At 42.5% G+C, this 15,928-nt stretch overlaps 1 protein-coding gene across 8 annotated transcripts in view; it reads right to left on the bottom strand.

The window, feature by feature from the left end:
* LOC130284490 (sodium channel protein type 2 subunit alpha-like) overlaps nt 1-15,928 on the bottom strand; it is a 232,654-nt gene that overhangs the window by 52,185 nt on the left and 164,541 nt on the right. For 7 of the 8 annotated variants that reach the window (XM_056534885.1, XM_056534888.1, XM_056534889.1 and 4 more), the window contains 3 exons: nt 14,848-15,054; nt 12,783-12,920; nt 10,632-10,916 (listed from right to left, as the gene is read on the bottom strand). In XM_056534885.1, the coding sequence (XP_056390860.1) occupies nt 10,632-10,916; nt 12,783-12,920; nt 14,848-15,054 (630 nt within the window). Of the gene's footprint in view, nt 1-10,631; nt 10,917-12,782; nt 12,921-14,847; nt 15,055-15,928 lie in introns of those variants that run through there. The other variant, XM_056534892.1, reaches the window with a different exon arrangement.

The raw sequence follows: 15,928 nt of genomic DNA, 5'->3' as shown, positions 1-15,928 counted from the left end.
TTAGGCCTCTTCTTGGTGCAATACCTTAACTGCTGGACCTATTCATGGAACTAGTATAGTTTGATGTTATGTTTTCAATCAGGATTTTTGTGAACATTTCTGATAAGTTTTTCCTCCCCCATTAAGTGACTTGATGCCCCTACGCCCTACCTCATGAGTCCTATATCTCAAATGTATGTGTTATCTGAATTCAGTATGGGAAGATTTATCAAAACCTGCCCAGAGGAACCAATCAGATCGCTTCTTTCATTTTTCTGAGGCCTTTTAAATAATGAAACAAGAAATCTGATTGGTTGCTATGGGCAACTCTGCAACTTTTCCTCTGGGCAGATTTTAATAAATCTCCCCCTAAATATTTTTGCATTGTAGATTTTATCCATGTGTAGATTTTGGTTTGTTGATTTTAAATCAGAACTAATTAAAACATGTTGAAAACAAACAAAAAACTAAGAAACAGCACACATTAAACACACATATATACTTTAGACCCCTTGTTTTAATACTGTTTATCTGCACTTTAACCCAGTATATTGTAATGTAGTGTGGGTGAACAGCCTGTCAGTATCCCTTTAAGATATTCCTTTAAAAAAAAATTTGATAAAAGCTCCAACTAAATATATTAGTAAAAAATGTATTTACAAAAGAGGTATTCAGAAAATTATCTTAAATGGGGTTAACCAGGCAATGCTTAATAGACCACAAACATTCTGTTACTATCAGATAGTAACAGTACTTAAAGAGTACCTGCCATCAAGTACAATTTTTGCTATGTTATTCCTTATGTAATGTTATACCTATTTGCCTTATATCTTCATAAAAAAAATATATATATTTCCATCAGTTTTTTACCTTTGAAAAAGTGGCCACTAGGGGTCTCTGTTTTGTAGCACTCAGCAGGCCCTGCATAACCCTTGGACTTGTGCTGGACTGGCACAATTCCGAACTCCGGAAGTGCTGGTGACATGAGCGCAGCTCTGCATATCTCTCGCTCCTTGCTTGTCAATCATGCAGGTGGGAGCGAGTGCTGTGCAGCAGAAAAAGCTCACAGGGAGTGAGCAGACTTTATCAAGGCATAACTCAAGAAATAATGGGCGAAATAAAAAAAATAAAAAGTGCGTGGGACTCAGGATGAAGAGGGAAACAGACAAGGAAGAACATAATACCGCTTTACTTGGTGGCAGGTACTCTTTAAAGCTTTCATCTTAAATTCACAGGAGAAAATCTATCTTGCTTTCTTCAAATGTGTAAATGCAAAGTAAATCCTATATAAACTGTGAATAATACATTTATAATGCAGATGAAAAAAAATACACAATAAAAATTGTAACTTGTAGTTTCTGGGCCCCAATGCAAAATCTGTAACAGACCCCATGCCTGCCATGTGACACTTATAATCTTTGTGAATTTTTATGGGGCAGAGGTGTTTTGGGGCCCTCTCAGACTAGTTATGCCCCTGGTCTCTACTAAGTACTCGGCTTTGAACAACACATTAATTATAGGCACCTTACTTACAGTCGGACTACGAGTGGTCCAGACCTTTGGGTGTTGAAGGTCATGGGCCTTAAACTAACCTCTGGACACAAGCGAGTGGGGGTAATAATTTACATTCTCTGAATTGTCCAAGGGGCAGTGTGTCCCGCGGGCACTGTCCAAACACCAGAATGCTCAAACCTTCTCTGTGTAAATCCAATATCTAGTTGCAATGTACCTTATCTTGTCCTTATATTGCATTTTGAGCAATTTCCCATATACTGTTTCTTTCTGTATCTTTTATTTTTCCAATGGCTTACACAATTTTAAAATATCCTTACTATTGTACAGTAAATCCAACACATTTATATTAGTACAGTGCTTGTAATTGCAGCGGGATTAACAAAGAGGAAAATGCTACACTGGGGATTGAATGCACCTTGGAAAGTCATTTCTTTCATTGAACTGTACATTCCCCTGTGGTTCCGCTCAAATAACAATGCGCCCACACAATCCTTAAAATAAGACACTTATGGGTAGTTTGACGTCTGTTTCACCTCAAAATTGACTTGTACTCTATGATTTTCTAAGTAATTAATAAAATGACTTGCACAGTAATTCTATTGGCCTTAAGATGTGTCTTTGTTAGCAATATTAAAAAAAAACGTCTGGACAAGAGAAGAAATGTTTCATTGAAAATATCTTAAATTTTAATTTTGTAAGATATCTTTACAGGGAATAGAGCTCAATTTTGTAACACAGAGCCCCTGAAGAAATAGAATATAAAATTCTGGCTACCTGTAACCACCACTAGGGGTGCTTTGAAACTTACCGTATTCAAATTTACTAAAGTAGTAAAAAAATAAGAAAATAAATAATTAAAAATGACTGCAGTATGCAGTAAGCTCCCAAGCTCCCTCTAGTGGCAGCTACAGCAATAAGAGTTTTAGCTTTCAACTATATGGCTGTGATATTGATTGGTACTTGTGGGAAACAAAAAAAGTGCTGACCTCTTAAATGATATACCGTATTATAAAATGAATCAGTTACTTCAAACACAACCTGTCAGATGCTACATGCTGTCCAGGCATATGCAGGCACATGCTCTTTCTTTTCAATAAACTCTGATGTACTGCATAGTTTCAGAGAGAGAGGTAACGTGTGCCTGCTTCATGCTGCCCAAAAGCTAATGACAGGTGCCTTTTAAAGTAAAACCTCACTTTTGGAGCAACTTTAGTAAATTAGGTCTCTACATTATCTGCAGTTTCTTAACAATTGCACAGCTCAGTAAGCACTGCATTTTGTTGTACATGAAAGCTAAAAATACATAAGGATATCCAACTCAATAGCCTCAGTGGTCTCATCCCGATTGGGGCCTTTGATGGGCAGCAGCAGCAATGTGGGAATTTGAGCATAACATCGCTGAAGCTATATAAAAAATAATATAGAGGAGGACCAGAGCAGCAGAGCTGGAAGTGGCAAGGGTTAAACTGGTGGGTATAGGTCTTTTTTATATTTTAACACAATCAAAAGGACTGGGCACAAGTAGGACAATCCTTTTAATGTTGGATGGCAACTGATTTAGGTTGCATCCACACCACATTTGGTGTCCAGGTGCCTGATCCAGCAGAAAAAATTCAAAATTGCCTACTGCTGTATTCCACTCAATCCAATGAACAGAGCTGAGTCAGCCAGTGACTCCGGATGGGTCTTTTTTTTTTTTTTTTTTTACCCTATCCGGCTTTCAGCTTGGACTCAAAACCACTGCAGACAATGGTTTTCAGTCCGTCCAAAAGCTGAATATTGTTGGAAAATTACCTTAATGGAGACACAAGCTGACTCAATTCAGCTCATTGAATTGAATATGGTATGGCATGGGTCCGGCAGGGACACGGAAGCAGGCAGTACTGATATTCTCCCACCCCAGAAGCACAAAACATTGGTGTGACTGCACCCTAACCAATTGGCAAATCAGAAGATCAGTATGTTTACATATGTTAATGGGTAAACGTGAAAGAAGGCATAGAAATGTATATGAATTGGGTCATTATTGGTGTATACTCATTTTACAGTTTAAAGTGTTACTGTCATTTCTAAAAACTTTGACTTGTCATATAGATGCTTTGCTCCCCAGCTTGGCTCTTGCACTGACTCCGACATAATTTATAATGGAGCACATCTCTTACAGTGAGTCAGATCAAGAGCCGGGGAGCGAAGCGCTTTGCAGTGTATGTCTCTCAGCTATACCTATGGATTGTGGGGGTCTGAAGGCATTTACACTCAAATCTAGATTCATAGTTCTTTAGGCTTCAAAGCTGGAATCATCCAAGACTTCTTTCCAGCAGAATTGCACTGAACTTGTTCTGATGATTTGTATCCTAGGTGGTGTATAACAGACACTTTATAGGATTACCTAACCATGTTGCATCATTTTAGAGGCAAAATTGAAACTAGATATTTGTTTCCCAAGATGCCTGTTGACAATTTCCAGTGAAAAACAATAGAATTGTGAATACAGCCTTGGGCTATAATACAGAAAACCATGGGACAGGGTAATGTACTGTAATGCAAAATATATACACGTGTTATTACATTTTTATGTAGATGATATCTATTTGCACTACATATAACCTGTAAGATGGTATTCAAAGGTGACTGTATCCTTCATTAATTCTAAACATCAAGAATAGACATTCATTAATTACTAGTAATTAGAGATGAGCAAATTTTTGGAAAATTCCATTCGGCCGATTCGCCGAATATCCAGAAAAATTTGGTTCAATATGAATTTATTCTTGGGGAATCACTATTAAAAATGGCTATAGAACACTTTGCCTTGTCGTAACACGCATAGGGAGTGTGCTGTGTTCAGGAAATAATACTTTTATCAAGTACTGCACAAGGACATGCAGATCATTCTGCCGCTATTAGAATCACTACTGCACAGCAGCACAATGACAGACTCTGGTATCTGGAACGAGCAAACTTTAAATCCCTTTTTGAGGACCCATTGGAAGGTAAGTCTGGTGCCAGCAGCTGCGGTAATTCCAGCTTTAATAGTTTATAATTGCTGCAGTGTAAACTATGGAAAAGCTCCTAGTTGTATCTTAAAATCAAGCTGGCGGTCCGCCGCGAGGCCAGCTACCGCCTGTCCCAGCCCCTGCCTCTCAGTGCACCCCCATGCTCATGACTGAGTGTCCAATTGAAAAGGGAGGGATTGCAGTACCAGCAACTTGGACACAGGAGCACATTCAGCTTCTGCGCTGTTGAATGAGCGGGCGCATACTGCTAGAAGTTGCAGCAGTGAAAAAGCTCGTACTTGCATCTTCAAAACTAGCTGGTGGTCAACCGCAAGGCCAGCTACCGCCTTTCCCAGCCCCTGCTCTCAGCGTCCCCCCCACCCCATGCTTATGACTGAGTGTCCCGGGTGCCTGAAGCACATACTTTGAAAAAATACTGTCAAACTACAAGATCAAGATAACAAGAAGATCACCTGGCAATGCAAAGTCTAGAGGTGGCAGCAGCATGACAAGACCATAGGGCGGCACTATGATAGAGCCTGGATGTGGCAGCAGTATGAGGAGACCATATGGCGGCACAATGACACAGTCTAGAGGTGACGGCAGCCTATGTAGGCCGCAGAGCAGCCCAATTTTAGACTAGTGTGTCAGTTTGTACTCCCTCTCAGTGAAGCAGGCCTGACCCGGGAGGGCTACTGGGTAGATCCTACCGGTATCAAATGCTTGTTGAAAATATCAAGCCATGCACTTGTAAGTTAGCACGGTTGATACTGCAAAACTGTATATGAAACTTTGAATGTTTTATTTAATTAGCTGTGGTCTAATTTTCTCACTCCAACCTGTTTCTTTGGATTCTTGTGGTAATTCCAGAGATAACATATGAGGATTAGCGATGATCGAATTTTATTAAAAATGTCATTTGTCTCAATAGCAGAATTATCTGAAAAAAAATTTGTTTCATATGAATTTCTTTTTGGCGAAAAGCTATGAAAAACTGACATGTGCCAGTGGAGACCAAATGACAGCAGAATGACACAGCCTGGAGGTGGCGGAGGTGGTGGAAGCATGAGGAGAACATATAGGGGCTGAATAACACAGCGTGGAGGAGGCGGCAGCATGAGGAGACCATACAGTGGCTGAATGACACAGCCTGGAGGTGGCAGAAGCATGAGGAGACCATATAGTGGCTGAATGACACAGCCTTGAGGTGGCGGAAGCATAAGAAGACCATATAGTTGCTAAATGAAACAGAGTGGCGGTGGCGGCAGCATGAGGAGACCATATAGTAGCTGAATCACACAGCCTGAAGGTGGTGGCAGCATGAGGAGACCATATACTGGCATATACTCCACCAGTGTGGAGGTGTACCTTAAATATGTTTTGCACTAACCATATTTGTGAATTGTTGGTGTGGCACCATGGTCAATCTACTCTGATGCATCAGGCATTGGTAGGTGGAAATCCTGGCTGATCAATGCCTGATTCATCTTGACAAAGGTCAGTCTTTCCACATTTTTGGTGGACAGACGAGTTCTCCTTGGTGTTACAATGGCCCCCGCCGCACTAAACATCTGCTCTAATGGCACACTACTGGCCAGGCAGGGAAGATTTTCCAGGGCAAACTCTGCTAGTTGCGGCCACAAATCAAGTTTGGCTACCCATAAGTCCAGCGGATCTTCAAAGTGTGTTGGCAGGGTCATGTCAAGGTCTGCCACCAATTGCCGGTTCAGGTCCTGCTCCAGGTCTACCTGCTGCTGATGAATTGCTTCACTATGCGGGTGAAGAAAGCTATTCAACAGCAACTGTAGACTCAGGATGCTTCTGATGGAGCTGGTATTTCCCCTGCCCCCACCCCTCCCCAGCAGCCATGGCAGTGGAACGTGAGCGCAGAGGGCCCCCCGGAGTCAGACCTGCAAGAGGATGGATGATGGTGCATCAGCGAAACCTTGCCTGTGCTCCACTGTCCCCCTCCTCCTCCTCTTCCAGTTCAGCTCCCACAGGGCTCATGTGGCCGTGAGATGTAGGCACCATGTCTTCAGTGCCCTGACCAGCCATCGTTTCCACCATCTGTTGTAGGAAATGAAGCAGTGGAATGATGTTGTTCATTCCGTACTCCTGGTGACTGACAAATCATGTGGCTTCCTCAAAGGGCCTGATCAACGGCAGGTGTCACGTAAAAGCTGCCACTGGTTCACATTGAAGTTACACAGGGGAGTCCCCCTCTCCACTTGGATCATCAAGAAATCGCTAATGGCTTTTCTCTGTTCGTATAGTTGGTCCAACATATGGAGGTTGGAATTCCAATGGGTGGAAACGTCACATATCAGACTATGTTGTGGGATGCCGTTCTGACGCTGCAGCTCAAGGAGGGTGTGCTTTGCGGTGTATGAGTGGCTGAAGTGCATGCAAAGTTTCCTTCTCATTGTTAGGATGTCTTGCAGATGGGGGGAACACTTCAGGAATAGTGTTGAGCGGCATAGGCCATATTCGAATTCGCGAATATTCGCGAATATATGGACGAATATTCGTCATATTCGCATATTCGTAATATTCTCGTTTTATTTTCGCATATGCGAATATTCGCGTGTGCGAAAATTAACATATGCGAAAATTCGCATATATAAAAAATTAGCATAGGCGAAAATTCGTATATGCGAAAATTGGCATATGCAAATTTTGCATATGCGAAAATTCGCACACCGGTCTCACACAGTAGTATTAGAGCCTTCTTACACCACACAAGCTGGAAGCAGAGAGGGATGATCACTGTGATGTGTACTGTGAAAAAAATAAAAATAAAAAAAATAAAAAAACGAATATTCCTAATTACGAATATATAGCGCTATATTCGCGAATATTCGCGAATTTGCGAATATGCGATATTCGCGAATAAAATTCGAATTGCGAATATTCGCGAGCAACACTATTCAGGAACCGCTTGACAACCAGATTGAACAAGTGTGCCATGAGGGGCGCATGGCTCAGTCTTCCTTGACACAGTGCAGACAAGATGTTCTTCCCATTGTCGGTCAACATGGTTCCAATTTCCAGTTTTCATGGAGTAAGCCATGATTCGATGTCTTGATGAATCACTTATAGCAGTTCCTCCCCTGTGTGACTCCATCCACCAAGGCAAACCATGTGAAGAACAGCGTAACATTGCCATTCCCTGCACACATGGTATGTTGGAGGGGCACTGAGACTTGTCCATGCAGTGGAGGCTGAGGACACGGTGGAGGATGAGGAGGCGGAGTCGCACACTATCGCAGGACCAATGGTCTGAGACTGTAGAGGCAGAAGTGGCGTGACCTGTCCAAGTTGCTGTTGTGGCTGTGCAGCAACCACATTCATCCAGTGGGCCATAAAGGACATGTATTGTCCCTGACTGTAGTTTCAGCTCCACACGTCGCTGCTGCTGTGAAATTTGGTACAGACCGACAGGCTCAAGGACTGGCCCACCTTCTCTTGCACAAAATTGCGCAGGACTGGTAGTGCCTTCTTCACAACGAAATGACGGCTTGGGACTCTCCACCTCAGCACAAATCATCAGTTCTCTGAAAGGTGCAGAGTCCACCACTTAAAAAGGGAGGGACTGCAGCACCAGCAACTTGGAAAGGAGCACATTCAGCTTCTGCGCCAATGGATGAGTGGGTGCATACTGTTGTCTCTTGGACATGGCTTCCCTGATGGATTGCTGGTGGAATGACTGACTTGAAATAGGAGGAGCAAGAGCATCTGAAGTGTCAGAAGATGGGTATGACAGACAGCTCCCTTCGGCTGAGGTGGTGGAGCCTTGATGGCTGAAACAGGGAGTGGCGTGCCACTGGGTGATGCAGCAGGCTGGACCACAGCATCGGAGCCACGGTTCTCCCAGGCCGCTTTATGGTGATGCTGCATATGTTGACGCAGGGCCGTGGTGCCCTGGCCACGCTTCGCCTTCTGTCCACACATCTTACATGTGGCCATGTTAAACTCCTCCAGATGCTTTATGAAAAACTGCCACACCACTGAGTAGCTGAATTTCCTCCCAATAGTCAGTACTGACTGACTGCTACTGCCGCCAACTCCAGGTAGGGAAGGTAGGCTACCGCAAAGCAGGTGGTCTATCCCAGGCACGTTTGGCTCCAGACTTCAGACTTCATCATCATTGAGTTGTGTCTTAACAACACTGATGTCCTCCTCAGGTTCCTCAACAGTGTCATCTGCAGGATCCTGAACGCTCGCAACACAACCTCAAACGCCACTCTCCTCATCAATACTTGCCCGCCTAGCAGAGTAAGCGGCGGATGTTTCCTCCAATTCTTGACTGGGCAGTAGCTGCTGACTGTCCTCTAGTAGATTGTCCTAGTGGAGCTGAACCCACAGCATATGATACTTCTGTGGGGGAGGGAACAGCATAGGACAGAGGCAATTGGAGCACAGGGAATGCTCCCGGGCCATGCCAACTGAGGGTTGTGTCTGAGGAACCCACAAACTGTTGACTGGGGGTGTCAGATGTCACTTGTGATGAAGTGGATGACTGAGTTAACCAATCAATGACGGCAGATGGTTTGCTGGTCAAGACACTACCGCTAGCTGATACCAGGAGCTCAGGCCTCTCGCTGCGACTCCTGCTGCCACTCACTCCAAGTCTGCTGCGACCTCTGCCTGATGAATTTAGGCCTCTGCCACTCCTCTGTGCACGGCCTGGCAGTTCTCTGCCTGACATACACCAGCTGAGTGCGTATTTGCTACACTTATGAGAGGACTATACACTCCACTACGCTTAAAACTGTATTTGGCTACAAAAGCAGGTGTGTAGTTTTGGCTGGTCTTTCAGAGTAACTAGGCCATTATGACTTTAACAGGAACAAAAATCGTACACCACGTAGGTGTATGTACAATATACACTTATGAGAGGAGGACAATATGCTCCACTACAAACTCTATTTGGCTACAAAAACAAGTGTGTTTCCTCACATGTGGAGCCGCCATTTTAGATGCCCTGGAGCCTGGACCGCACTAAATGGAGTTTAATGAAGCGATTTGTTTTATCAAATCGTGGCGATATTCAATTTGTTACGAATCAAATTTTTCATAAAATGCGTTACGAATTCGGATTTGTCAGATTCGATTCGCTCATCCTTACTAGTAATGCAAAGATTAAAACTATTCAAATTTCCTTTTTTTGCCTATAGTAAAATTTCTCAGAAATCATACAGAGTTTGTAAGCTGAAAACTACATGTCATTGTATAATTCATCTTTTTATACAAAGCCCTAAATGAACCACACAGCTTGGGCTCATTCACGAGATGGAAAAAAAAATCTTCCTATGTAAAACGCCTTCCATTAAGTGCCCTCCTACCCCTATTCCACCATCACAATTATTATAAAGGTGATTTCATTCTAGAAAAGAAACACTTCCTAATATAGTAGATGTATTAATTGTGTCGCCGGTAAAGCTTCTATTATTCTACTACAATACAAAGATAGTATGAGGGGCCTACTACTGTAAAGAGGCAATAAGAGGGGCCTACGATTGTATGAGGGCAGTATGAGGGGCCTACTACTATATAGGGGAGTGTGAGGGGCTTCTACTGTATGAAGGTAATGTGAGAGGTCTAGTATTGTATGTGGGCAGGGGTTTACCACAGTATGGGGGGCAAAAGGGGAAAAAGAGCAGGGCATAAATCTGATAACAATGCCATATAAATAGTATTTTTGCCAGTATTTCTAGCTTTAACCATATGTGGATCCAAAATATGAAAGGGTACGTAGTTTGTCTCTGTGTAGGTTCCACTCCTAGTTATGAAGAAAATACTGACCAAAATACTATGTGAATGTAGACTGAGTAGGAACATGTTTGTGCTTGAATTAGGACAGTAGTAAAGGAGTCCTTGACCAATATGTCCCTTTTTAATTGGGACAAATATTTGTAATGAGTATCAAGAATTTGAGGTGAATATATTTTTCCTTCAATTCTTGCTAAGCCAATTCCCTACCCGGTTCACAATTCACCATTCATGAGGATTAATGGATGGCAAATTATGGACCATTTTTAAAATTGAAGAAATGTGAATTGGCAAACAATGTGATATAGAATAATTCCTGCTGTATATTTAAGCTATTATTCACATTAGTTGTTGTGTCCACACTGTTACCTCTGGAAGAAGTTCAGCCCGTGCAAATGAACCACTGACCAATGAAACAACTCCGTTACAGTCCACAGTACTGTGCATTTTACCATTCCTGAGAGATGGACTGGTCTGGCTAAGATTGCTATTGAGCCGATTTGTCCTCCCGGGCACAGACAGAGAAAGGTCCCTTCTACTGTCATTATCCTCAAAAGTACTATGCTCATCATCAGCAAAATCATTCTCTGACCCTCCATCCTTGCCGTGATATCTGAAGCTAAAAGCGCTGCTCATATGGATACTGGACCGTGTCTGCGAAAGAAAACCAGAAAGAAATATATCACAACAAAGGAAAGAAATGGCAGAAAAATAAAATGCTGAGCTACTACAGTTTTTGTGTTTATATATTGAGCTAAACAGTGATTTTTATGAAAAACCTGTAAACACCTTGAACAATTTACACAGCAACTGACCTATCGGTGGGCTCCACAACACTGCAGTCATTGCAGCCCATTGTGTCATAAAGCTCCCATTTTTTTTTAGGGGAAACAACATGAATTTTGATGTGGAAATCGGCACAGTTTCCAAGTAAAAATCCACATGGCCTTTGTCCATGTGAACATACTTAAAATTTGTATATGGTTTTGTTAAGAGAATCCGCATTTAAATGATATGTGAAAACTTATAATAAAAAAATAAAAAAAAAGTTTTGATTTGTATTTTGATGTTTTTGCATTTTTCAGATTCAGATTTTTTGCTCTGGGACCCTATGAGTTTTAGCAGCACACTTGCACTCAGGGTTTGCAAGGTCACCCTAAATACCGCGCCTGCCATGCCTGTTTCCATACGACGCAATTACAAGTTAACTAACTGACCGCCAGTGCAAGGGAGATGCAGGGTCCCTGCAACACCGCTCGGCACTCCCTCCCAGACTTTTACATCATGACGCTATGTACATTCGTATATGGGAGCAAGGCCTGGCTAGGCCAGAACTGCACCTAGAGAGGAGAGGACAGCACGGGGGTAATGTGCAGCATTAATATATGTTCTCTTCTGTGACTAGTGCTTACTCTTATGGTGGGGGCACCAGGGATAGGCACGGTATTAACGACTCAACATGGCTGGCTGAGTATATGCAAACACAGTATCTAATGTCTGGCTGTGTATATATGGGCACAGAATATAATGGCTGGCTGTGTATATAGGGGCACAGTATATAATGGCTGTCTGTGTATATGAGGACACAGTATATAATAGCTGGCTGTGTATATGGAAGCACAGTATATAATAACTGGCTGTGTATACGGGGCACAGTATATGATGGCTGGCTGTATTTATGGGAGCAGAGTATATAAAAGCTGGCTGTGTTTATGGGAGCAAGTGTCAAGTAGATACTTGATTGTGCCATTACCATTGTTCCCCTGAAGAAGCTGCTACATGTAACGGAAACGCGTTGGGATGTTACCTTACCTGATACAATTGGTACTATGAATGTGTGATTTTATATTGGGGTCACAGTGTTGGTGTATTTTACCATTATTGTAGTAAAGGTTACGTCTTAGAGCACTTCCCGTGGTTTATTTTCTTTGATTTGATGTTGCTAGGAAAGAGTCTATAATATATATATATATATATATATATATATATATATATATAAAGGGGTACTCCACTGCTCAGCGTTTGGAACAAACTGTTCCGAATGCTGGAGCCAGCGCCGGGAGCTCGTGGTGCTGAGCAGCGGAGTACCCTTTTAATGAGAGTTTATTAACATGATAATTAGGAGCAGTCAACTACCTGGACCACGTTTTTGCTTGCGGTCGGGAAACCGCATACGGCCGAAAAAGCAGCCGACAGGAGGCTGCGGTTCACTTCGGTCGGCTCATAGAAATACATTAACTACGGTTCCCTATACGGCTGAGTGCGGGTGCCGCAATTAAGCCCCGCCCACCCCTCCTCCCAGCCGTATACGGGAACCGTAATGACAAACCGTAGTGTGAACCCAGCCTAACCTTGCTTTCTGTGAGGTCTAAATCGATACACCATCTATCTCCACTGGACGACTCATTTTGTTTATATTTGAGCTTTGGACATTGTCTGCTCTGTATGTGGTGGGGGGCTGCCTGAGGAGCTGAACCAAAATATTCAGGCCTACAATATGTTTCCATCATAACGGTCTACCTGCATTTCTTTGGCCACTTCCCCAGGGTTCATTCTGTCTTCGTCATCCCTTTTTGATATTGTAGATGAACTCACAGATAGATCATCCAGTTCACCATCTTCACTTCCATCTGATTCTACAGGTGCATCTGCTGCAGCCTAAAGTGAGAATTAAACATTAAAAAGATAAATCATAAAGCATTTAAAGGTTGCCTGATATCGATCAATCTTTTTTTTTTAAATCAACTGGTGCCATACAGTTATATTTTAAATTTAAATTAAAAAAAATTAAAGGGGTACTCCGGTGGAATAAAAAAAAAAAAATTAACTAGTGCCAGAATGTTAAACAAATTTGTAAATTATATTTAAAAATCTTAACCCTTCCAGTGCTTATCAGCTGCTGTATGCTACAGAGGAAGTTCTTTTCTTTTTGTATTTTCTTTCTGCCTCACCACAGTGCTCTCTGATGACACCTCTGTCTATCTCAGGAACTGTCAAGAGCAGGAGAGGTTTGTTCTGGGAATTTTTTCCTGCTCTGGGCAGTTCCTGACATGGACATGGGAGTCAGCAGAGAGCATTATGTTCTCATGAATATAGATGGGGAAAAAGAAAAACTTCCAATAAGACTACAAGAGGTAGCTAGGTGCCATCTGGAATTAACTCCAGTGAACAGCTCAAATTAACGGCATACTGTTCATTCTCTGATGACATTATCATGATAGGGGGCAGGAAGAAGTGAGTTTACTTGCCCATCTGCCCTAAATGATGGATCAACAACTTGGAGCCTGTCCCTTCCTTACACTAAAGTGCATTGACGTCAAAGTCAATAAAACAAAAAGAACTGTACAAAGTCAGGAAACAAGTAAGGAACATAATAGAACCAACAAACAGATATATAAATACAAACAAGGCAGGATATAGCATACTAACATACAGTTCAGAAACTGGAACCAAGATAAACAGCAGATATGATAATATGAACAAGACTAGATATGGGAATAAGTTAACAGCAGAAAAAAACAGGAGATGCCGGGGATGAACAGGTTAACTGAATGTCAGGACACTAAACGGGTCAGGAAATCAAGAACGCTGTTCAAACTGGACTCAGAACAAGGAACACACTAGACACCCCACTCTAAGCATGGAGGGACATCAATACCAAAGCCAAATAGGCTCTTAGCCAGCGGGCCCTCTCCACCAAGTGATCAGGATACTAGCCAAGGAGGAGACAACAATCCTAAATTCAAGCAAACATGGGCACAGACACAAGACTCACTCACTCCTAGATAGATGGATTAGCCCAAGGCCCAGAACAGGATCCTATCCTCGGAGTAGCAGGATCAAACAAGGTCAAAACAGGACTGACAAGTGCACAGTGTGAATACAGACTAAGGCAACACAAAGCAAATACTGACCGAACGTGCACAAATACTAAAACCTGTCAATTGCACTAAAACAAAGCAGGCTAAAATCTATATATCAAACAAGACAGATAACCGTGGTTAAAACTCAGGATTGTTGCTCAGACAAACAAAAGCTAAGGTGCATCATAAACAAGACATGGTCAGAGTACAGGTCTAATAACCAGCAGAGAGTTCCAGTAGAGCAAGGTCTAAATAACCTCACCCTGGATCCCATAGGCTGGAAGCATTAACTCTTCCCAAACCAGGGAGAATTAACACAGAAAATGTTCAGACACAAACAATGTCTGAACAGGACCCAAAGCAGAGCATTTGATAAATTTTGTGCCAGTGCACATTTTCTGAAATTTCACTTGGGGGTTTTGCACCTTTTTTTGTGCCTTTTCACAAAAAGGCGCAGCTAATAAAACCCGCCCATATCATGCGTTTTGCCAAAACCAGTGGATTACAACTCAAAATCAGCAGAAATGTGTAAACCAAAAGGTGCAAAAAAAAAAGGAGCAAAAATAAAGGACACTTGCGCCAATATAGCACCAAATATTGACAGAACAAGAAGGGTAAACACAATGATAAATGCCGGCCAATTGCCTTTGTATCCATCACTGTCTATCTGAGCTCATTGTTTGTTTAGGAATAGGCATAGCTGGTGTCGCTGTATGAGTTACCTGAGCATCCTCTTGCTGTTTTTTCAATGTTTCCATCATTTTCTTAAACTCCTCACATTTCTGCTGATCTTCTTGTAAAGTTGCCTGATTTTGCTCTTCATAAGCCATAGCAACCACTGCCAGAATTAGATTCACCAAATAGAAGGAGCCCAGAAATATCACCAGCACAAAGAAGATCATGTAGGTTTTTCCTGAAGCACGTAGGGTCTGTAGGAGTTATAGCATTGGGAGGACAATTCTTAGCATTTATTGTACACAATTTTTATAAGAATTTCATTATAAATCCTTCCACAACCATTGGCGAATACTGGTTCGTGTTTTGTATTGTGACAGAATTACTTTTTTCTGTTTATGTATTAAAGGAGAACTCCGGGATGTAACAACTTATTCCCTATCCTAAGGATCGGCAGAGCTGGTGCAAGGATTTTTGCCACCCTAGGCAAAAGCTAATTTTTGCCGCCCCCTTGACTCCACCCATTTGCCAACCCTTAGACACGCCCCACCTTACTACTGGGGTGGCACACTGTAACAAACCTCCTCCCCATGTAATCTCCTTACTACTGGGGTGACACACTGTAACAAACCTCCTCCTCATGTAATTAGTTTACTACTGGGGTGACACACTGTAAAAAACCTCCTCCCCATGTAATCTCCTTAATACTGGGGTGACACACTGTAACAAGCCTCCTTCTCATGTAATTAGCTTACTACAGGGGTGACACACTGTAACAATCCTCCTCCTCATGTAATTAGCTTACTACTGGGGTGACACCCTGTAACAAACCTCCTCCCCATGTAATCTCCTTACTACTGCGGTGACACACTGTAACAAACCCCCTCCTTATGTAATTACCTGTTGTGTTATGTTTTTACTGGGGCGGCAGGGGGTGTTATGGTGGTGCTGCAGGCTGAGCTGGTTGAGCAAGTGGTTCAGATGCTGGCTGTCTTACTTCCTTGTAAAGGGCAGAGTGACGCCTCCATCAAGAGGGTGCTTTAGGTGGCTGCCTTTTGCCTATAGGCACAGCTGGCCCTGAGGATAGGGGATTAGTGTCAGATCACAGGGGGTTCGACCGCTGGGACC

The sequence above is a fragment of the Hyla sarda genome, chromosome 8 (genome assembly GCF_029499605.1).
Source record: "Hyla sarda isolate aHylSar1 chromosome 8, aHylSar1.hap1, whole genome shotgun sequence".
NCBI lineage: Eukaryota > Metazoa > Chordata > Amphibia > Anura > Hylidae > Hyla > Hyla sarda.
The sequence above is the reverse complement of the archived record's forward strand: the minus strand, read 5'-3'. Positions and strand labels throughout refer to the sequence as shown.